This window comes from Leucoraja erinacea, chromosome 21, assembly GCF_028641065.1.
Source record: "Leucoraja erinacea ecotype New England chromosome 21, Leri_hhj_1, whole genome shotgun sequence".
Classification (NCBI taxonomy): domain Eukaryota; kingdom Metazoa; phylum Chordata; class Chondrichthyes; order Rajiformes; family Rajidae; genus Leucoraja; species Leucoraja erinaceus.
In genome coordinates, this window is record NC_073397.1 from 36,461,975 (window position 1) to 36,487,045 (window position 25,071).

Below are 25,071 nucleotides of genomic sequence, written 5' to 3' on the forward strand. Positions count from 1 at the left end.
CTTGGAAATCTAAATAAATCACACCAACAGTATTACTCCACTACTCACTATGTTACCTCTTCACAGAAAGGTTGCTCAATCAAGATCACCCTTCTTGAAACCAAATTAAAAATCATTATGCTCTAATTTTTCTGATGTTTATTCTATTTCTTCTTTAATATGGACTCTACATTTTTTATAATGATATTAAGTTGAATAGCCTATAGTTTCCCGACTGCTCCACTCCTTTCATACACATTCTTTCATAGGCATTATTTTTAGCTAGCCACCATTTTTTTAGGAACATCTTTCTTTAAAACAATAACTTAAAGGGTAATGGTACCTCTGCTATCATTCCCAGGATGCTCTTAAAATTGACACTTTTATCAGGTCACTCATCAAAAGAGTATATTGCACAGTGATAACATAATTGATGTATTTAGTAAATATGAGTGAGGAAAGGTCCTGACCTGAAACATCACCTATCCATTCACTCCACAGATGCTGCCTGACCCGCTGAGTTCCACCAGTACCTTGTGTTTTGCTCAAGATTCAGCATCGACAGTTAAAGAGGCTCAACACTATACTCAATAACCTCAATCTGAATATATAATAGAATTTATTTCACAAAATATAGATACTACTTGAAAGGAGCTGAGAAAACATTCATGTTTATAAATTAACAGAAAGTCAAATGATTCCAATGTTTTCTCGTTTAAATAAGAGGAAAGGTAAAGAAGAATGACAATATTATATTTGATTTGCTGAGCCATATTCCTTAAAAGAATATATAAAACTATATAAATATGTGCAATAACTGCTTTCTCACCATGATGTCCATCTTAATAGCCAACAATTCAGATATAACAAAACAAATCTTAAAAGCCTTTAGTGCTAAGGCACATTTCACTACACCAATTGGTGTACGTGACATATAAATGTCCTTTGTCCTTTGTCCTTTGTCCAAACTGGATCAGACAGAACAAGGAAAAGAACAAGTGGGTTATATGATGACTTGCGCTGAAATAAGCACAGTTTGTGATGATGTGTCAGGACAACATAGAATGCCATATTTATGATTTTTTTTCCTTTCCCACCAAGATGAAGATAGTATGAAGTCAAAATGTCCATGGAAGAAAAATCTGGGAAATAAACAACCAAAAAAATGTATTCAACTCCCCATCTTCCCAACATCCTGTTTTTTTTCTTTCTTTTAATGAAAATATACTTTGATCTGCTCGATGCCACCCACTAAGCTGCACAAGGGCAAAGCCGACAGCAAAGTTCAGATATTTATCACACCCATCAAGGTCATCACATTCCATATTGCTTCCAATGGAATCCAGCATATGAACTATCTTGTTGAAAACAAAAACTCCAACAATTTCCACTTTGGAACATGCAACGGAATGGAGAAAATTAGTGACTATTTAAAATTCAATCAGCTCATCATACTATGTCTGTTGAAGTTACTCTTAACTTCATAAAGTCGCATCAATCGTTGAATATTTTAATGCAGGAAATACACTGTACTGATGTACCTCCACATGTCGACATATTACTGAAGGTAGACAAAAGTGCTGGAGAAACTCAGCGGGTGCAGCAGCATTTATGGAGTGAAGGAAATAGGCAACGTTTCGGGCCGAAACCCTATGTAAAGACATATTACTGAATTTCTCTGACAAAATACATGGTGTTGTAGAACTAGAATGCCAAGGGGAGCCTGATAGAGGTATACAAAATTATGATCGGCACAGAGAGGGCAAATAGTCAAAACTATTTTCCCCGGATGGAAATGTCAAAGACTAGGCAGTATAGCGTTAAGGCGAGAGGACCAAAGTTTAAAGGAGATGTGTGGGGCAAGTTATTTGGAACTTGTGGCTGGAATGTGCTGCCAGGGGTGGTGGTGGAGGCAGATACGACAATGGCATTTAAGAGGCTTTTAATTTGCACATAGACATGCAGGAAATAGAGGGATATGGATTCTGTGCAGAAAGATTAAATTAGTTTATCTTGGCAGCATGTTCAGCAAAGATATTGTGGGTAAAGGACCTGTTCCTATGGTGCACTTTTCTATGCTCTATGTTCTATTAGTTGCGAACTTCAATACATTTGTGAGCAATGAAGCATTTTCCTCACACTCACATCCCAATTTGTTGGGAATCATTAACAACATGCTAGCCATTTGCAGCTTACAGTCACATTCTTTATTGCAAGATTGCCAAAGGAAACCACCCTTCCACTGCTTGCTTGGCAGATTGCCGTTCAAAAGCAGAGTACTTAACTCTTTCATTACAATTCAGCCCTAAGCTTAGTGTACTACTCCCATTTAACATTACATACATTTTTGAAATCATTACAATTTTTTGAGTTATTGAGCAGTTTAATGATATGCTGTAGCTATTTTCATGTCAATTTTGGCGGAGAAATCAAATCAGAGTGCAGTGTGGCAGCAACCAAAATAGTTGAGTTATTTTATATTCACTGCTTCGCCCCGCCAACCCTCCACCTTCTGATCTCTCATATCCTTCACCTCCTGTAACAGGAACAAGCAGATGGCCTGCTTCAAGCTTCCTCGGTGCTAATCTCCAGCCAGCTTATTGGATATGTACATGAACATGCCTTTAAACTGACTCTATGTTTGATAATTCCCCACATTCTATAGCAAAACATACAGACGCTTCACTATATTTTCTTAAAATCAGTATGGCAAAGAGCAGGAATTCTGTGCAAAGCAGGAATTAAAGCTACATTCTACATTTTATACTATCATATGTTATTGTTTCAGTAAGCCATACAATTATAAACAAAACCACACTATTGTTAGAGACTATTATTCTGGGGGTTGAAGTAAATCACTTTAGGGGGCAATGAATTTTATTAATTTATGCAGCAATAATCAAAACTAAATTTCAATTGTTTTCATTTTCAATGGTAAAGTTGTAGATTGAAGGTCCATTGTGGCATTTAAAGACAACCAACCGATGCTGAGTTTCAGCATAGTACAATTGACCTAATGCCCAAGTCCATTCAGGTGGACATGGTAAATCCTATAACATTCCTAAAGGAAAGCCTGCTGCCTTCCATTATCCTAGCTGACAGTCCACATTACACCAACACTATTTTTGCTCCATGCATTAACTCTTGCATTTGACATAATAAGTGGTTTATACTTGGTTATAAGACATTTTGGAATACAATGCCTTTTCTTTTCTCATCTCTCATCCCCAAATCCCTAATTTCCTTATAGAAACAAGGAACAGCAGATGCTGCTTAATACACAAAAGGACACAAACTGCTGGGGTAACTCAGCAGGTCAGGCAACATTTCTAGAGAACGTGGATAGGTGACGTTTCGGGTATGAAAAAGGGTCTTGACCCCAGAGATGCTGCACAAGCAGCATTTTGCCCCTCGTTTTTTTTCTACACCCCGCCCACCCTTTTCTCCCCCCACTGTCCCCATCCACCCATATCTAGGTTTACTTTTCACCTCTCTTCTCTCCTTATTTGACATCTGTTGTCTCCTTTTCACCTCCAGCCTGTCACTTACTCTATCCATCTGTTAATCAGTCCCCCCCTTCACCTGTATCTACCTATCACTTACCAGCCTTTGTCTCCCCACCTCTTGTTTCCAGCTTTCTCCCCCCTACTCCTTCATTCGAAAGGGTCACGACCAAAAATATGCTCTGTGACTTTACTCTACAGATGTTGCCTGAACTGCTGAGTTCCTTTCGTCCTTTGCTCAAAATCCCAACATCTGCAGTTGCTTGTGTTGCCTTTTCTTTTCTGATAACTCCAGTTAAACTTCCTTTATGCTGTCCCGTTAGGCAAATGGTTCATTTTAGAAGCAATTGTTTACTTTGCTGTACTGCAAGTCCAACTGTTGAGCAAATATCAATGTTATAGACGATGCAGGCATACAGCATAGAACTGCGTTGACAGTGGTATGCAAGACATGCATAAGCTAAGAATTTTCAAAAATGAAAATTAATTCAGTTAGTATGAAAAACAGATGCCGACTGATTTATTATAAATAGGTGATGACAAGTCCACATTGGTGAAGTACATCCATTGTGAACTTCATTCATTGAATGTCTTAAAAAAAGTTTAAAAAAAGCACAAAAAAAATCAGTATCCTACACATCCTCCTTTCACTTCCCTGTGTAATCTAGTTTCCAACCACAAACTTTAATTTACCCAAAGAGTGAGCAACATCAAGTAATAATGTCTCTCTTTTTCGGCTTCAATCTGGTTATGTCTTGCATTAATGGTCTTGACCTTTCACATTGGTTTAATCATAAATTAAACTAGACTTCCCTTGTTGAGACATTCAATAAAATGATGATTTAATACAAAAGAGATTGAGGTCTTTAGCTAAATTATAAAACAATAAAGAGATACCCACAATTATTATCAAGCTTTGGATTAATAACTAACAGAGAACATGATCAAAAGAGATTTTAATTCAGATGCTTCCTTATTTTTCTTTTCAATAACATATACTTATGATAAACCGGGCTATCTCTATGTTTCGTTCCTTGGAAAAAGCAAGAGTTTCCATAATTCACAAGTAGTTTTAATTACCTGGCCAGGAATCTCAAAAGACAACCGATAAACCACAAATCCAATGCATTTTCAAATACTCCCCATTTTCTGTTTATAGCCTATATAGCTCACAATATCCTGCATATGTGAAAGCAAACTTTAAAAGTCTCAAAAGTTTCAAAGATGCAGTTTTCACTGAAACTATTCCAATATAAGAGGAATGCATTTTATAGTTTCATATTGCGAATGGATTTTGTAAATATGAACTGCTATTCTTATTTGCTTTTTATACACATTTTCAACTGACACTGTGAACTAATCTATCCAAAACAAAACCCATTTACGATGCATTATTAAATCTGTCAGAAACATCCAAAAAATGTCAATTCTGCATTCTTATAACATACCATAAAATATAGTGTTTCAAGTATGAAATACAGTACCGTACTTTCTGCTTACTCACTGAAAAAAGTTGTACAGTATCACACAGCCAATATATTTAACAAAATCTTGGGAGAGGCTCAATTTGGAAACCCCAGCAGAGAAAAATCAATTTGCAAAAAGAATATTTAATGATGGATTGATGAGGCTGCAGCAGTTTCATCGATTTGTACCTTTTCCTTTTCTGTAAACGCGGTGGAATTACTAATGGAAACTAACTTTTTAAGGATATTCGGGGATAACATTTAAAATGCAATCGTTCGCGACCCTTGCAAAGACCGGCTTTTTACATTGACAATAATGAAATGTAAAGACGATTAAATAGGCGCACTGACTGACTTCACTCTAAATACAACGGACGAGAGGGAAGAGAATGAATATAAAACGAATATGTACCGCTCGTGTATTTTATTAAATCAAACTACGAATGATTTAACTGACATATATGGAAATAAAAGAAAATTCGTATTAAAGACATAACCACTGTTATGTCTTTAATTTTATAAAAAAGCTGGAAATGAAAACATTGGATACTTTAAAAATAAAAACACAAGCTGAGCTCACATGCGATCAATCCCTGAAAATAAATGATGTTTTGTTTTGCTGAGATTAGACTTCTCCGCCAAGCTACGCTGCAGACATTTAATAAGTAAGCTTCCTAGACAAAATGGATCAGGTCATTGCATTTGGAAGCCAAGTCTAGTCCAGGGCTCCCCCTGGCCCTGCCTCTCCCTCAGACCCAACGCTGCTCCCTCTCCCTCTCCCTCTCCCTCCCCTCACACGACAGCCCGCCCGCACTCACTCACTCACTCACCCAAAGCAGGACCGCCGCCGCCGCCTCTCCTCTGGCGGGGAGTCTGGCGCCTCCGTGCCGGGGGTGGGCTGGGTGCTCCGAGCTGAGGGAGAGGATGGAGGATGGAGGGGGGGTGGGGTGGGGAGGGGGGAAGCCGGCGAGACACAGCGGGCGGGCGGGCGGTTGGACTGGCGAGCGGGCGCGCAGCGGCAGCTGACAGATGGGGATGGAGCAGGGGGCGCTGACGTCAGGCGGGCCGGGCCGGGCCGCGCCGCCGCTCGCTGCTCCTTTGGCCGCCGGCGGCCACCGTAGGCGGGAGCGGACAGCGCCGCTGCCTAGCAACGGGCCCGAGGCGCCGCCACAGGGGGGAGGCCTGAGGTAACCGGGGGCACCTCCTCCACTTCCTTCCCTCCCTCCCTCCCTCTCTCTCTCTCTCTCTCTCTCTCTCTCTCTCTCTCCCTCTCTCTCTCTCTCTCTCCCCCTCCTTCCCTCTCTCTCCCTCCCCCTCTCTCTCACCCTTCCCCTCTCTCTCTCTCTCTCTCTCCCTCCCTCTCTCTCTCTCTCTCCCTTCTTCCATCCTTCCCTCCCCTCCGTCCCAACCTCTCCTTCTCTCCCAATCTCTCCCACTATCCCTCTCTCTCTCACTATCTCCCTCCCTCTCCCTCCCTCTATCTTTCTCCCTCCCTCTATCTCTCTCCCTCTATCTCTCCCCCTCTCTCTTTCTCCCTCTACCTCCCTCTCCCCTCCCCTCCCTCTCTCTCCCCCCCCTCCTCTCTCCCCTCCCCCCTCCCCTTCCCTCCCTCTCTCCCCCCCCTCCCCCTCCCCCTCCCCTCCTCCCTCCCTCCCCTCTCCCCCTCCCCCTCCTCCCCCCTCCCCCTTCCTCTCTCCCCCCCCCCCCCCCTCCTCCCTCTCCCCCTCTCCTCCCCGCCCTCTGCCTCTCCTCTCCTCTCCCCATCACCTCTCATCTCCCCCCCCCCCTCCTCTCTCCCCCCCCCCCCCCCCCTCCTCCCCCCCCCCCCCCTCCCCCCCCCCTCTCTCTCCCCTCCCCTCTCCTCCTCCACCTCTCCCCCTCCCCTCTCTCCCTCTCATCTCTCTCCCTCTTCTCTCACTCCCTTCCCTCACTCTTTTTTCCCTCTCCTGCCATCCATCTCTTGCCTTGCATCTCTCTCTCTCCCTGTCATCTCTTCATCTTTTCCCTTCCCTCACTCTTTCTCCCTTCCTTTCTCCCCTCCCTCCATCACAACCTCTCCTTTTCACCCTCCTAACTTATCCTTCTCTCTCTCCCCCCTCTGTGCCAGTAGATTTGGATCTAAGAGTTAATTGTCATATGTACCAATAACCTAACAATGGCATTCTTATTTCTTACAATACACATAGGTGATATAAATGAATAACCACAATACTAGTGCAAAAAAACCAAGTGCAGTGCAACCAAAGACAGTCCATGGAAGTTCATAGTTGCTCAGGTTAGTGTTGTGCAGTGTTCAAGATCCTGATGGTTCCTGGGAAGAATTTGTTCTTGATCCTGGAGGTCACGGTCTCACGCTCCTGTGCCTTCTTCCCACAAGTGGGAGCGAGATGAGAGTGTCAGGATGAATAGGGGGCACGTTGGCGCAGCTGGTAGAGTTGCTGCCTTACAGCACTAGAGAGAGACCCACGTTTGATCCTGAGGGTGGGTGCTGTCTGTACGGAGTTTGCACGTTCTCACTGTGACCGTGTGGGTTTTCTCCCGGTGTTCCGGTTTCCTCCCACATTCCAAAGATGAGCAAGTTTGTAGGTTAATTGACTTCTGTAAATTATCCCTTGTGTGTAGGGGGATAGTGCTAGTGTATGAGGTGATAGCTGGTTGGCATGGACTCAGTGGGCCAAAGGGCCTGTTTCTCTAAAGTAAAGTAAAGTGTGATTCTTTGGTGATATTGGCTGCTTTTTTGAGGCATTGCCTACCATAAATCCCATAAAAGGTGCGGAGGTCAGTATCTATCACTCTCTGCAGACTCCTTCGTTCCTGGGCGTTCGAGTTGCCGAGTCATGCCATAATGTGACCAATCAATATTCAATTCCCATTCCAAAATTGTGGTTCACTGACTAAGTCACAGGTCACATTTGGGACCCCACTTCTGGAAAGCAGAGTCACACCAATGCTTTAATGATTAGATAATCAAGATTAATTTTACGTTTAAAAACAGACACAAGGTACTGCAGATGCTGGTTTATGAAAAATGATACAAAGTGTTTGATAACTCAACATCTCTGGAGAACATGGATAGGTGACATTTCGGGTACAAAGTAAATATCAGTCTGAGGAAGCATCCCGACCCAAAACATCACCTAACCATGCGGCTTCACAGATGCTGCCTGCCCCGCTGAGTTACTTACTTTGTAAACTTTTTTTTGTAAACCAGCATCTGCAGTTCCTCGGTTTCCCTTTTTTTAAATGTTAAACTTGATCTACATGAACTGTATCTGGAATAATAAATGATCAAACACCTCAGTGTGACCAATGAATGACCAAGCACCTCAACAATGTTGATATCGTTCAAATTCCCCCAAACATTTTTCCAGATAACTTGGAGACAGGTGGTACAGCAGTTCAGGCCACTGCTACAGAGAATATCAATTTGGCACCAGGGGCAATGTGTGGAATTTGCACTTTCTCCCTGTCAGTGCATGAGATTCTTCCACTGCTCCTGTTTCTGCCCACATTCTAAAATACATCACTGTAGATTTTCCCCATTGTAAGTGCGTGGCAGTACAAACAGTTCACAGCACAGTGGTGCAGCTCATAGAGCTGCTGCCTCACAGCTCCAATGATCCGGGATTAATCCTGACCTTGGGTGCTGACTTTCTCCCTGTGGGTTTTATTCCGGGAGCACCTGTTTCCTCCCACATCCCCAAGACGGATGGGTTTCTAAGTTAATTGGCCTCTGTAAATTGCCCCTAGTACGTAGGGAATGGATGAAAACGTGAGATAACATAGAACTAGTGTAAACGGATGAGCGATGGTCAGCATGGACTCAGTGGACCGAAGGGCTTGTTTCCATGCTGTGTCTCTAAACAAAACTAGGTGTTGAGTGAGTGAGGGAGAGATTGGTACCGATGGGAATACCTAGAACTCGGATACACTTGATAGGCCAAATGACATCCTTCTATGTCATTAGAAAATATGAAGTATTCACAATTATATCCTTGTTGCATAATGATGGGTGTGTGAGTTCCCAACACAAGGGAAGGTAGACAAAAATGCTGGAGAAACTCAGCGCATGAGGCAGCATCCACAGAGTGAAGGAATTCCTTCGCTCCATAGATGCTGCCTTACCCGCTGAGTTTCTCCAGCATTTTTGTCTACCTTCGATTTTTCCAGCATCTGCAGTTCCTTCTTAAAGATTTCGACTACTAACTTACCTTGTCAAGTGTTAAGTGTGTTTCATTATCATGTGTCCAGGCAACGGAACAATTAAATACTTACTTCCTGCAGCTTTACAGACCTGTTAATGCAATAACACACAAACTGCATCTGCAGTTCTTTCTTAAACAACACAAGGGAAAGTGCTTTTGAAAACAATTAATGCATATATTTTTTGCAGATATTAAAATGAATACTATCCACAGAAGAATTAAGGGTATTGCAGCTGTTGCATCTCCTCCTGTCCCGAAAATGTCAGAATCCATTGCACAAGCCAATGAGCATACACCAGGCTTTGACAAATGTCAAATGAATGTAAATACACAAGTCTTGACATAATGCCTGAGCACAAATGGCAGTCTATGGGCCACATACATACGAGATTGATCTCTGGGATGGCGGGACTGTCATATGAGGAAAGATTGAAAAGACTAGGCTTGTATTCACTGGAGCGTAGAAGGATGAGGGGGATCTTATAGAAACATATAAAATTATAAAAGGACTGGACAAGCTAGATGCAGGAAAAATGTTCCCAATGTTGGGCGAGTCCAAAACCAGGGGCCACAGTCTTAGAATAAAGCGGATGCCATTTAAGACTAAGGTGAGAAGAAACCTTTTCACCCAGAGAGTTGTGAATTTGTGGAATTCCCTGTTACAGAGGGCAGTGGAGGCCAAATCACTGGATGGATTTAAGAGAGAGTTCGATAGAGCTCTAGGGGCTAGTAGAATCAAGGGATATGGGGAGAAGGCGGGCACGGGTTATTGATTGGGAACAATCAGCCGTGATCACAATAAATGGCGGTGCTGGCTCGAAGGGCCGAATGGCCTCCTCCTGCACCTATTTTCTATGTTTCTATGTTACATTCACCAACCCCACCTGGAATACAGTAGACGGCCTATCCTATCTCTTACTTGGATGGGCGATGTTTAGACGGGAACTTAAGTATGAAGAATGAGCCGACCTGAAACATCACCTGTGTTCTCCAGAGATGCTGCCTGACCCGCTGAGTTACTCCAGCACTTTGTGTGTTTTAAACCAACATCTGCAGTTCCTTGTGACTTCTATTTCTTACTTGCTCCGTTGTACTTTTACAGATCGCAAGGCAAATATTTTGTAATGGGCTTTTCCCCTGTGGGCTAATTGGTAAATAAATACTAAAGCAGAATACCATTATCTATTATTTTACGTGATAATTATGTAAATAGATACTGTAGTGGGCTTAAACAATGGCCCTGATTTTTCAACTGACAATGGTAGAATATTTGGCGCTTGAACTTTCCCGAGTCTAATAAATGAGCAATCAGGAAGACACAGTTGATTCTACTCAGCTCAATCCCAAGCTCAAATGTAACGATTCCTAATGTATAGAGTCACATGCACGATGTAAAAGTTAAGGTATGATCAAACATATTTCAAAAACGAATCCAATCAGTTGTATGTGACACTTTGATGACATAATATCTTTGTAACCAAAGAAATTTGAACTGGAAATTTCAAGCCCTTGTGTTTGGCATTGGGTTTTTTTACGGTTTATTCATTAAAAAATTAAATTAGATTACTCTTTCTACTTCCCATTTATCTTGCTCTTAAAACGGTCTCTTTCCTTTCATTTTGTTCTCTATACACAATTCATGTTGAATTTATATTTCCTGGTTTATATTAGTTTCAGCTGGAATAAGGGGTTTTCAGTTTAATTGATGGAAGAATCTTTTTGTCGCTTTCACAGCTTCTGGGCACACCACGCTGCAAAAATATCTCTTCTATAAACTGCACCATGGTCTCTGTGCAACTTCAAGTTTAATCATTGTTAGGCAAACCTCACCAAATGTTTTTAATCTACAAAGTCAACTGTCTAGAATTTTTATCTTGTAGCATACATTACGAACTACATCATTGAATATCCATGAAAATAGAGCAAAGTACAATCGGGAACTTATCACATTGATCTAAAAGCCTGAAAATATCTTTCCAGATCCTGTCTTTCACACATCTCATACTTGCACACAGTGTGTGGACAACTGTTACATGATTGCCAACTGTACGGGTGTCAGGGATTATGGGGAGAAGGCAGGAGAATGGGGTTAGGAGGGAGAAATAGATCAGCCATGATTGAATGGCAGAGTGGACTTGATGGGCTGAATGGCCTAATTCTGCTCCTATTACTTATGACCTCATGAAAAGCATGGTCTGTAGATGGTAAAGGTTCTTCATGTAGATGCAAGACCTCATAGTGTTAGAGGCCAACTTTTGTGTAACTTAAAAAGGCCTGAGCAGATCTACGTTTAGCTTTATTATTGTCACATGTACTGAGATACACTGAAAACGCTTTGTTTGCATGCTATCCAAACAGATCAGATGTACCATGATTAATCCTAGGCTGCCAAACCCATTATTGGATATCTACTCGGATAAGTCTTATTGAAGTTGAAATTTTCAAGAACTAGTCAAAATTGATTCCCAGTTACAACATGATGCTTGCAATTGCTCTTCTCTGGGCCCCCAAACAGCAGATCTGCCACGTTGTGCATCTTCAGGCATTGGTCTTTTCAAGGACCTCAAAATAAATCTGCATACTTCAAGATCCACATGGTAGATTCCCAGCTTTATTTAGATACAGTTTTTGAGAAATCATTCATGTAGCATTAATAATAACAGCATTACATAACAATTTCTCGATTGTTGTCCTTTTGGATCCCAAATGTTGGGGGAGTTGGTTACAACCAAAGGCTTGTAATTTCTAATGATAACTGGCTCCACAGCACATTACACTTTGATCCGCTTGCAGACATTTGTGCCACAAATTGATGTATTCATTGAGGTAGACAAAAATGCTGGAGAAACTCATCGGATGAGGCAGCATCTATGGAGCGAAGGAATAGGTGACGTTTTGGGTTGAGACCCTTCTTCAGACTGATATGTAGGTGGGGTGGGAAGAAGAAAGGAAGAGGCGGAGCTGTGTGGGAGAACTGGGAAGGGGAGGGGAAGGAGGGAGAAAGCAAGGACTACCTGAAATTGGAGAAGTAAATGTTCATACTGCTGGGGTGTAAACTGCCCAAGCGAAATATGAGGTGCTGCCCCTCCAATTTGCGGTGGGACCCACTCTGAAGTGCTGGGCCACCGGGAGATCTGGTTGGTTAGTGCGAACCGAGCAGAGGTGTTGGGCAAAGCGATTGCCAAGCCTACGCTTGATGTAGAGCAGCTGACACCGAGAGCAACGGATGCAATAGATGAGGTTGGAGGAGGTGCAGGTGAACCTCTGCCTCACCTGGAAAACTGCTTGTGTCCTTGGATGCAGTCAAGGGGGGAGGTAAAGCGACAAGTGTAGCATTCCCTGTGGTCGCAAGGGAAAGTACCAGGGGAGGGGGTGGTTTGGTTGGGAAGGGACGAATTGACCAGGGAGTTATGGAGGGAGCGGTCTCTGCGGAAAGCCGAAAGGGGAGGAGATGGGAAGATGCGGCCAGTGGTGCGATCCCGTTGAAGGTGACGAAAATGTCAGAGGATTATCTGTTGTTGGTGTATTCTGATGTATTCAGAGATCATTCGCAGTGCATCATGTCCACCGTGGACCGATACAGAGAGCAATCGCACAATACTTCCACTATTCAAAATGAAACATTCTTCCTACAACCCAGAGTCTAAACCAGAAACTATAACACCAAAATTAAAAAAATGTTTCTGGTGCAAAATAAAAGGGGAAAAAATGCTTTGCAGAGCCAGAGGTATGAGAAATAATATAAAGTTAGTAAAACAACTAGACATTTGCAACAATAATTGTTAGAGGCGCCAAACTTGTAAATTTGCAATTTAGGGTCAATTGCTAAGACACCATGCCTTTACAAATTGACTTTTTTATCATAAATTCTGGTGATGTTATTTCAAAGCAGCTGTGCAGAACGTCAGACATTCTCACACTCCCCCACCCTCCCCCCCCCCCCCCACCCCCCCCCCCCCCCACCTCTCTCCCCCCCCCACCTCTTCTCCCCCCCCCCCCCCCCCCCCTCTTCTCCCCCCCCCCCTCTTCTCCCACCCCCATCTCTTCTCCCCACCTCTTCCCCTCCCTCCCATTCTCTCTCACAATGGCATCACCAGCCTCAGACAAGATTTATTTCCAAATGGATTCACAAATCCAATCCTTCTCCATTCTGCAAACCAGGCCATTAAAAATATCTCTGGAAGCAATTCAATAATGTGCAGCACCTAGTGTTTCTTGCAGCATAACATTTTGCAAACGGTAGATTATTTAAGAAAAACCTCAATGGCTTGTCTTGCATTAGTGTTTTAACACATCTTTCTGGTACCATTAACAAAGCGATTCTCAATTGACTGAAATGTATTTCTTCCATTTCATGGAAGTATCATCCCATTATATTTTGTATTTTAAAAAGTATTGTCTCTGCACAAAAGCAACATGTGTTTCAAAACACTATACTACTCACTAAGCCAGTTTAAATATCATACATGTTCTTAAAGTTGCCAAACGGACTAGGAATATCACTATTACAGTTTATTTTTGTTTATAAATTCTGGGAAGATAATTACAAAACGACAACATTGAGATGTGCAGCGTTCACATTTTCAGATATTTTAATGCAACTATTTTATCTCAATAATAGTATTTCCACAGATATAATTTTTTCTCAAATTAATTCATTAATTACAAACTTCTAACACCAGAGGGCAAGCTTGTCTCAAACTGATGCCCGATCAAAAATAATCACCAACTCATCCGAAAATGGGCTTGGCAAAAATACTTTGCTATTCGGCTGCTACGAAGCATAACTTTATTGGATGAAAACAAAATAAGTAGTGTTTATTCGTTTTAGTCTCTTTTGCACACACTACATTATTTTCTCCTGCTGCATCTATATCTTGCCCTCTGGTGCCCTCTATATCTTTATTTACCTTTCCATTCAGTGGCCAGGCTTTTGGGAATATTTTTTTCCATACTTGATGGATTTGTAATTCTGTTTTTTCAAAGAATTGGAATAATTAATTGTTCCATTGTGCGTACATACGACATTTACACATTCTTGATTCTCTCTCTTAAGCCACATCAGTAAAGGAACATTTATTCAACAGCATCAGATAAAGGAAATGGGGTGTGTGATTCATTCACCAACACAAATGTGAACTTCTTGGCCATAAGTTTTGTAACAAAGACGTTAGTTTGTAAGTATCCCCAAAATACTCTATGGGAAGTTCTTGGTCACAATATTTTACATTTTCCCATTGTTCTTAATATATTATTTAGGTTATCAAGATAACACCAATTTGAAATATTTGTAGAAATGAGTTTTGTGAACTATACCAGATCAGAATCACATATAACATAAATGTGAAACATTTTTATTTAGTCAAACCTACCAGTTCTTGAGATCCACACATAAATTGGAGTTTCATCTGTTTCAGGTATGTGGCAGTTATGGGCATGTTATAATCTATCACCCCAGCCAGTGATGAAGGTCTTTCATTTTCTGAAAAATGTATGAAATAAAGTGCATAATGATTTATTGATTCCAGACATCAGTAATAAAACTGCTCCTGCAGAAATTTACTAGGTTCAGCAGTCTTTTATATTTACCTTTTGAGTCCACACTATTTGGGTTTATGTGCATTCGTTTTTGACATTCAGTGCAGCTCATTAGAAACCTTGTCACTGCTTCTCTTGGGAGGAATGCGTACGTTTCAGCTATCTGATTTCAAGAAATGGAAAATATTCCAGTTAGGATGAAGCTGCCATTTTATTTACAAAGGCAATCTGCAATTGAAAGCAGACAATAGAATAGGACAACAAAGAAACCTTGCACACTTATTAAACGCCTGTCACTTCACACCTTGCTCTGTGTAATCATGAAGTGTGGAGGCATCAGTGTAAAATTGTTGTAATATGAAGTTTTCACCAGTTGAAGGTTGCCACAGAAACCAAGATCATCCTTGGAATCATTACAGGAAAATTGTACCTTGTTTTCTTTTAAATAATACTCACTAATGCCTGACAATCCTTGACAAACATGCAATGTTCTATTTTTAATAAAGAATATGAGTGTTTACCGTGAAGTAAATGTTACCCACTCTTTTTGCACTAAATATAACTGGCACAATATAAAGCATTATATAAAGCATTTTGTGCCAGTTATATAATTTACTTTGAGAGATTAAGTAGTAGAAATAACAAACATGATGTTGAAATTCAGCCGTTGTATGTTAGTTACTTTAGATATAAGAGATAAATTGTATCTGCGTCATTCGTACTGAACATTATCAAAGATATCAGCTATCCATTGGATTCATGCCTTGGGGATGTGGGAGGAAACAGGTGCTCCCGGAATAAAACCCACAGGGAGAAAGTCCACAAATACCTCAAATGTTCAGCATTAGCAACCATGAGAGTCCAATGTTATAAGGGATAGGCAGAATTAGGCCGTTCAGCCCATCGTCTAATCTCCTGCCATCTCCCCACAACACATGACACCTGCCATGGGGGGGGGGGGGGGGGGGGGGGGGGGGGGGGAGTGGGTAAACTTGAGGCGAAGGAAGACCAGAAACAAATTAGGGCCAGCAACAGATGACCGCAGGAAGATGCTGATTTGATGCGTGGTGCTTCATTGATTAAATCTGCAGAAGGCCACTTTAATTAGATGACCCTCACCCCACACAAAGACCTAATTAGTCCTTTTGCAATAAACTTGTAAACCCATTTTTTTTTAACATTTTAAAGCCAAAGATAATATGAATTAATTTGATGTATGTACCACTAATGTTTGGCATGTTAAAAGAGACAGCAAATAAGCAAGCGACAAAAAGTACTCTTGATGTTTTAAAAGGATTTATTGTACATTTCAGCAATACACAGGATACAATTAAAGATTTTATATAATTGATAAGTATGATGTTAAATGATCACGGTCAATAGATAATTGTGCATACACCTGTATTGTTTGGGAGGACAGGATGATTTCTATTCTGTGCACGACTCGTACCAAACTGCTATATGTAACAAACTAGACTGATTTTACAAGCCTTATTCTTGAAATTACTTTGAACATAATAAAATCACAGTAGTTATAGCAATTGTTTAATGCAGTGGGCTTTCTCAACATAAACTGCATGTTAGGTAATTTCATTATATATTGTCATGTCTGTAAAATAATATATAGTGAAACAAAGATGGTCAAAAGGTATATTTTTCCATTAAAAATGAAAGTCACTAAGTCTGTGCTGTGTATAGAAGCTTTTCCGTGCTGTGTACAGAAACATAGAGAACAGGTGCAGGAGTAGGCCATTTGGCCCTTCGAGCCTGCACTGCCATTCATTGTGATCATGACTAATCATCCACAATCAGTAACCTGTGCCTGCCTTCTCCCCATATCCCTTTATTCTGCTAGCCCCTAGAGGTCTATCTAACTCTCTTTTTAATTCATCCAGTGAATTAGCCGATGCTGCCTTCTGTGGAAATGTTTTCCTGCATCTAGCTTGTCCAGTCCTTTTATAATTGTATATGTTTCTATAAGATCCCCTTTCATCCTTCTAAATTCTAGTGAATACAAGCCCAGTCTTTCTAATCTTTCCTCATATTACAGTCCCGTCATCCCGGGAATTAACCTTGTGAACCTACGCTGCACTGCTTCAATAGCAAGGATGTTCTTCCTCAAATTAGGAGACCAAAACTGCACACAATACTCCAGATGTGGTCTCACCAGGGCCCTGTACAACTGCAGAAGGACTTATCCTTATCCTATCCTATTTACTCCTATACTCAAATCCTCTTGTTATGAAGGCCAACATGCCATTAGCTTTATTCATTGCCTGCTGTACCTGCATGTTTACTTTCAGTGACTGGTGTACAAAGACACCCAGGTCTTGTTGCACTTCCCTTGTTCCTAATCTAACACAATTGAGATAATAACCTGCCTCCTTGTTCTTGCCGCCAAAGTGGATAACCTCAGATTTATCTACATTATACTGCATATGCCACGCATCTGCCCACTCACTCAACCTGTCCAAGTCACCCTGCAACCTCCTAGCATCCTCTTCGCAGTTCACACTGCCACCCAAGCTTTGTGTCATCTGCAAATTTGCTAGTGTTACTTTTAATCCCATCACCTAAATCATAAATATAGTAAATAGTTGTGGCCCCAGCACCGAGCCTTGCGGCACTCCACTCGCCACTGCCTGCCATTCTGACAGGGATCCGTTTATTCCTACTCTTTGTTTCCTGTCTGCCAACCAATTCTCTAACCATGTCAATAACCTACCCCCAATACCATGTGCTCTAATTTTGCCCACTAATCCCCTGTGTGGGACCTTATCAAAGGCTTTCTAAAAGTCCAGATACACTACATCCACTGGCTCTCCTTCATCCATTTTACTTGTCACATCCTCAAAAAATTCCAGTAGATTAGTCACGCAGGATTTCCCCTTCATAAAAAAACAGGATTTCCCCTTCATAGGGAAAACAAATCAGCAAAATATAACTATGATGATATAAATTAAAGTATAAAGCAACAGACTATGTCACGTTTCCTGCATGATCAGTTTCTTTTAGCTCTTTTTTAATAAAACAAAGCACCTCATAAATAAATTAAAGATTTGGGTACATATACAGAAAAATAGCTAAACATAATCATCATATTGACTGCCACAGTAGTGTTTTTGTTTCCCCCAGAAATGAAAGGTTCATTAGAATTTCAGTATTTAGAAATGCAGTTTATTTGGAGAGGTTAGGCTATTCAAAAATCTGAATTTGTGATAATTATGGGTCACAGTACTTCTGGAGTGCCAAATGCATGTGACACATTCACAAAACAGTACTTCACCCATACAGTGCAATCATTCTTTGCAGATAACACACCAACCAAAGATGACACACGTACCTTCCATATATTAACTTCAAAACATGTTCTGCTTTACTGAATGTTTAATGATTAAAGGTGAATACTATCAGTCCTTTTCGCTTATCAGTTGTTTACGCTTCAACAATATTTTGTGCTAAGCCTACGATGTAAGGATTGAAATCCAAACTTAAATTTGTACGATTTGAATATGAAATATGGTATCAGGAATGGCAAAGTACTGCAGAAACCCCTGAAAGCATTATAATTAGTTTAAAAAACGGAAAGATAAGTACTAGCTTTTATATTCTCTTCAGTTTGCTAATCAGTACCACATGATACTGGGAAACCAACCTATTCACCCTGTCAATATGTAAATGAATACATTACATTATAGGATAAACTCGACAAATTGAGCAGTCGCATCAATTAGTTTACCAATATGAAAATGAAATTGTTTTCGCTGATTTGCATGAAGATATGCATGTTGGAAATTAACAGCGCCAGCCATTTCTGACCCAGAAGTGAAGAACTTCTCTCCTATAATATTGTCAACGATGATATGAAATAATCACATTTCACACTCTGGCTCCAAGATATTCCCAGAATGGACCAATGTTCACCAGGGCCTTAAAAAAGGAAAACTAAAGTTAAAATATTCTGAATTCCAATTTAAATATCGGACATGGTACAAGGGTATGGTGTTGTCATTTGAAAGAAAGTGAATTGTAATTTTAAACATTTATTTCATAACTGTCGAACAAAGTATCGTTGTACAGTCCAACTGCAGAATCTTTTGTAACCTGACTCCATCAATCATCATTCACAATCACAGAATTCCCAAAATTCCACATAGGGTTGACAACTGTCCCGTATTAGGCGAGACATCCCGTATTTTGGGCTAAATTGGTTTGTCCCTTACGGGACCGCCCTCCCGTATTTGACTGCTACTACTCGGGTCGAGGGGACCGTCGGGTCGGAGCGCCACGTGCAAGGGAGAACGTGCAAACTCCACAAGGACAGCATGAGATCGGATTCAAACCCAGGTTCTTGAAACTGAGAGGCTGCAGTTATTAGTGAGTATCACACCTGCGCCAGAGTGATTGACTGAATTTACAGATAAACAACAGGACTTAGCATTGAATAATTGGCTTTTGTTTGCTGATTTCATTCTGATTCCAGGAAAATACTATTCTTCCGAAAGCAGCTAGTCTGAATCGCAGCAAAACAGTTCTCAGCAGGTCATCAGATTAATACATTGCATTAATTACTTAATCACAGTTTAATTAATTGCATAGACTCTGCACGTAAAACAAGCTGTCCCTCTGCAAGGTTTGTTCAATTTTAAACCTGTACTTCACACATCTCCTGTAATTAATTATATAGACTTTGGCCATTAAAATGCTGTCCCTATGTGACGATAGTTCAATTTTAAACCTGTACAGTATTTCACACATCGCCCCGTAAATGTAATACAGGTAAACACTTGATCCCACAAATGAGGGGAAGAGTCAATTTATAAGGATTATGCATAAAGCTGAACAGTATCTCCATGTAAAAACAGTGGAAAGTGGCAAATGCAAAGCTGAACTAAACAGGCAAGTGAGTCTGACGAAGGGTCTCGACCCGAAACGTCACCTATTCCTTTTCTCCCGAGATGCTGCCTGTCCTGCTGAGTTACTCCAGCATGTATGTTTATCTTGTGTTTTAAACTTACAAAGTGAATACTGAGATGACCATGAAATAGAGATAGTTTTCATAAATGCGCACTGCTCCACGCAACAGTGAGCTTCGTGAAATGCTGTCCAACATTTATATTCATCAAACAGATCCTTAGCACTAATTTCACCAATCACTTTTTGCTACTTTACAGCACATTTTAGTGAATCTAAGCTTCACCCTTTATCCAAGGCCTCTCAAATCTTCGGCATTGCAGACTCATTTGACAGTGGCACAGCTGCCAGACCTGCTGCCTCACAGCCCCAGAGACCGGGGTTCAATCCTGACCTCAGATGCTGTCAGTGTGGAGTTTGCACATTCTCTTTGTGACTGCGTGGTCTTCCGCCGGGTGATCCGGTTTCCCCCCACGTGCAGTTTGTAGGTTATTTGGCCCCTCGTGTGGGGCATAGAACAAGTGATAGAACCAGTATAGAACTCGATGGCCCAAAGAGCCTGTTTCCACACTGTATCTGTAAACTAGACTAAACTAAATGACAGTTATATTGTGGTTAGAATACTCAAGCAGAGCAACCATTTCTATGATCGAAATAAAGTTGGAATAAATTATAACAACAACATTATAAACAAAACACAAAGAGCAGGAGGAACTCAGCTCAGACTTGGCCAGAGTAAGTACCACCGGAAATTGGAGGAGCAGCACCTCATATTCCACTTGGGCAGTCTGCACCCTAGTGGCATAAACATTGAATTCTCCAATTTCCACTAGCCCTTGCTGTCTCCTCCCCCTCTCAGCTCTCCCTCAGCCCTCGGGCTCCTCCTCTTCCTTTTTCCTTTCTTCTCCCCGCCCACCCTGTCTGAAGAAGGGTTTCGGCCCGAAACGTTGCCTATTTCCTTCACTCCATAGATGCTGCTGCACCCGCTGAGATTCTCCAGCACTTTTGTCTACCTCAGACTTGGACAGACCTTTCTTCGGGTCTCAAAATGAGAGCCTACTCGAAGCGTCGCCTGTCCATTCCCTCCACAGATGTTGCTGCACCCGCTGAGTCCATCCAGCACTTTGTGTCTTGTTCAAGATTCCAGTACCCGCCATTTCTCATGTCTTCAACGCAGAAACCCTGATTTATTGAAGATAAGGAATTAGTGAAGGCATTTTTAGCTCACCGCTTTGTAAGTCCGTTTCTGGCCGGCGTGTTTCGCCGTCCTCCCGGTCTCTGTCCCCGTTTCCACGTGCATAGAATAAATAATGTCGAAAAAATCCTCCACAACCGCCACACGTTTCAGAGAGATGCTGTCCTTAGCTGTGACTCCATCTCCAGTCTGTGGAAGCACATTACAGTATTCACCAACGGCAATAGTTTCATAAACATCTTAGACTGTTTATTGTTAACAAAGATGAATTATTATTATTATAATCAGGCAAACACTCACTCCACATTTTGAATTACAATAAAACCCAGTAACAAGAATATGGGAAACAAGTCTGCAAATTACAACAGACGTCCAATTTCATCTCATACAGTAGTGTCTGAACTAATCTTCCACTTAAAAGACTGGAAGAGATTTGACGTCAAATTCCTTCTCTCCAGAGATGCTGCCTGTCCTGCTGAGTTACTCCAGCATTTTGTGTATATCTTAGGCATAAATCTTTGGCTCTTATTTGTGCAAAAACCGATAACAAACAATTAAAGTTGCGTGTTTATTTCAAGTTTAGTTTATTCTATCCAATAAATAACACTTCGTAGTTTAGAATAATATTTTTGGATTCTGATCATAGCTACATTTTGTTGTGTGCTAACCAGTCAACGGAAAGACTATTCATGATGACTATCAAGCCATCTACGGTGTACAGATAAAGTGCTTCAGGATAAAGAGTAGAACCTTTCGTGCCAGATAAAGTCCAGTAATGTCCGATTAAATGTAGTCCGAGGATCTCCAATGAGGTAGAAAGTAGCTCAGGAATGCTCTCTAGTTGTTGATAGGATTGTTGAGAGCATCCCTGATCTTCAGGGTGGTGTTTTTGCCTTGGTGTCCAAAAAATGTAGCTATGATCAGAATCCAAAAATATTATTGTAAATTACGAAGTGTTATTTATTGGATTGAATAAACTAAACTTGGAATAAACACGCAACTTTAATTGTTTGTTATCGGTTTTTGCACAAATAAGAGCCAAAGATTTATGCCTAAGATAGACACAAAATTCTGGAGTAACTCAGCGGGACAGGCAGCATCTCTGGAGAGAAGGAATGGGCGACGTTTCGGATCAAGACCCTTCTTCAAAGAACCCATTCCTTCTCTCCAGCGATGCTGCCTGTCTCGCTGAGTTACTCCAGCATTTTGTATCCATCTTCAGTTTAAACCAGCATCTGCAGTTCTTTCTTAAAGATTTATGCCTGCTGAGTTTAAAGTGCATAAGCAAATTAATTTGGTCACTTTGGGTGTTGAAGATTTTGTGAGGGCTACGAATGAGCAGATTTGTAGTCAAACGGCTCATTAATCATCAGCCAATATTTACCGTTAAAATAATTCCCAGTGTATACTTTCCCCAGAAATTTCGTACAAACGGCTAAATTTACAGTCAATTGCCGACTGTGTTATATCTAATGCAACCAACATCGAAACCACTTAGAGAATTGTAAATTAAAGCAAATTTGCAGGAGATTAAAATATTAAAATGTATTAATTTTGACTTTTTCATAGCTGCTTTAAGTAGACGATACCAGCAGTTCTCTGGAGAGATGAAGTGGATGCAGTTACAGACAGGAATAGATTCTCAGCAAAGGTCAGTGTGACAAAGATGAAATCATTTTGTCTTGCTATGACGTCTAACCCTTGGGGTGGGAGATTGCAACCTTCACGTGGTCCACCCTGTTTCGATGAATGCAATCAACCTGGCGTGCATAATCAAATAAGATCAAATAGAACAAGTTGTCCTATAACTTTAGGCTGTGCACGCCATACGCAAGAAGAAGCCGAACTCTTGAAATATGGGTAGACATAAAAAAACGTACAAATTGTGTTCACTTTCTACACATAACCTTTTATTCCTCATGTTATAATGGACACCAGACCTGTCAGCATGTTTTATTCAAAATAACTAGTAATATATTTAAAAATGAACAAATCTTGTCAACGTTTGGCATCATATTTTGTCTAATCACCAATCTAATCGTGAAAAATTATTTATAAAATTCTTGGTCTGACGTTTTTTAAACAAATAAGCACATTTCTAATGTGCAAAGTTGTAAACAAAATGACAAACAAAGAAACAGATGTAATGTTAACCCATTAGATTGTTCTTTGTGTATAACTTAATTCAATTTTTACACTTAGTCCTCAACCTCTTTCAAAATTATGAATTTATTCAGGGATGATTACCTGACAGTAACTGGAAAGAGTTTTCAACCATTTGGGTCTAAGCATAAACATAGAAACATAGAAACATAGAAATTAGGTGCAGGAGTAGGCCATTCGGCCCTTCGAGCCCGCACCGCCATTCAATATGATCATGGCTGATCATCCAACTCAGTATCCCGTACCTGCCTTCTCTCCATACCCCCTGATCCCCTTAGCCACAAGGGCCACATCTAACTCCCTCTTAAATATAGCCAATGAACTGGCCTCAACTACCCTCTGTGGCAGAGAGTTCCAGAGATTCACCACTCTCTGTGTGAAACATTTCCAATATGTAAACTCTGCATCGAGTGGAGTTGAATGATGTGTCCACTTTTGTAAATATGTAGTCATTTATTTTCTTTTTTTTGGTCCAAAAAGGTCTGTGAAACAATCTGGAATTCACATTGTCCAAAATATTTTGTGGGCAAGTTAACATTTATTGAGATCCATGACAAAACAATTGTGAAATAATTGTCAATTAAGAAAAGCTTTCATGGCAGAAGTATAAAGCCCAGAAATTCTGCACACCAAACCTATAATTTTACAGCCACTCATTTTAGAAAGCAGATATGTGTTAATATTTTACAAGCGTTATCTAATTCATGAAGGCTAAATTGGTGGGAACTTACAAAAGGCCCTGCAAAAAAGAACAGGAAGGAAGACTGTGGTGAGGGTTGGTGGAGGGATGTGGTGGTGATGTTGGATAGATATTTTTAAAGGTGGTTCAGTTCTAAACGTAACAGTTCCTTGTCTTCAGCCCATTTGGCAGCACCCAACACTGTACTCCCAGAAAACATACACTGCTATTAGAATGTATATGAGGCAGGTCTCCATCACACCTCCACCCCCCACCTCCCACCCCCCTGTCCTCACCTCAGCCCTTTTCTCTCCATATCTCAAACCCTCTATGTTACTGGGGCTAGAAACACAATCAATTCTATAACCGCAGAATATCTTCTTAATCATCACAAAACTCAAAAGGCTACAAGGGAAGAATGGAACTTAGTGACGTCTGTCCTTGAGTGATGGCAACTAAGGAAAGCTCAAAAGGATACGGTGCGGTTAAAAAAGCTTCAAGGTTCGGGGATAATGAAGGTAAAGGGATTGAGGCAGATAAAGCGAGATGGACAGGCTGTGATACAGGTATAGAGAATCTCAAGGTAACATTATCAAACCATATTTGACACACAATGAACCACTAAGCCAGTGGTCCTTGTAGAAGACGCTGATGATCTATTGCGTCAAGAACTTTTAATGGGTATTTAGATGATCGAGTAATCTGCTGAAATCACAGACACATTTGAGAGCGTTACAAATGGTGTGAGACGATGTGATTCAGCCTTGGTTGCTACGAGAAACCATAGATAAATACATGGTCGTCTATGACCATGGTGAGACCATTTTCCTTTCCCCTTTTGTAAGTGTTTATGGAGGATAGAATAAGCTTGATAGCTTTGTTCTGGGCCACTGTCTATCGATGTGTGATGCAGACTCTTTTGATGTTTGTCTCTTTGAAGCTTTTCATTTTGGCCTTGCAGTTTCCCTTCTCCGTTGGTACATGATGTTTGTGTTAAATCGTATTGTGAATTGTGTGTTTATTTTTAAGTGTATCGCTGCTGGCAAATTCATTTCACTGCACCTTCAGGTGTATGTGACGAATAAAATTGACTTTGACTTTTTGACTTTGACATTGGTTATAAAGCAGTTATTTTGGTAGGAATGCTTCATACACTCACAAAGCCTGACTGTACCTCAGTTGATGTTGATTTGAGGTAGAACCAGGCACTGAAGATGCTAGCCTCCATCCTTCAGTTGATATTGAGATTCTTCCAATGGAGGTGCTGGCATTCCAGGTTTCCCCAGAAATTCCAGATGTGGAGGCGAGTTGAGATTAGCATTGCTTAGTAAGATATTTGTACACACTCTGAAGTAACCCAGCAAGCCAGCCTGTCAAAGGCAAGATAAGCAGAATAAATACTGGACTGAATCTACATCTCCAGTTGCCT

General features: G+C 40.9%; 1 protein-coding gene and 1 long non-coding RNA gene across 4 annotated transcripts in view; one reads left to right on the plus strand and one right to left on the minus strand.

Annotated features, from left to right (window-relative positions):
• nol4lb (nucleolar protein 4-like b) overlaps positions 1-25,071 on the minus strand; it is a 148,675-nt gene that overhangs the window by 91,650 nt on the left and 31,954 nt on the right. For 2 of the 3 annotated variants that reach the window (XM_055652671.1, XM_055652670.1), the window contains exons 2-4: positions 20,834-20,989; positions 14,743-14,854; positions 14,526-14,635 (exon numbers count right to left, since the gene is read on the minus strand). In XM_055652671.1, the coding sequence (XP_055508646.1) occupies positions 14,526-14,635; positions 14,743-14,854; positions 20,834-20,989 (378 nt within the window). Of the gene's footprint in view, positions 1-5,778; positions 5,885-14,525; positions 14,636-14,742; positions 14,855-20,833; positions 20,990-25,071 lie in introns of those variants that run through there. The other variant, XM_055652672.1, reaches the window with a different exon arrangement.
• Positions 5,990-25,071, plus strand: part of LOC129707542 (uncharacterized) — a 28,343-nt gene continuing 9,261 nt past the window's right edge. The window contains exons 1-3 of the long non-coding RNA XR_008725197.1: positions 5,990-6,135; positions 7,135-7,223; positions 22,370-22,451. This is a non-coding gene — a long non-coding RNA (uncharacterized LOC129707542). The remainder of the gene's footprint in view (positions 6,136-7,134; positions 7,224-22,369; positions 22,452-25,071) is intronic.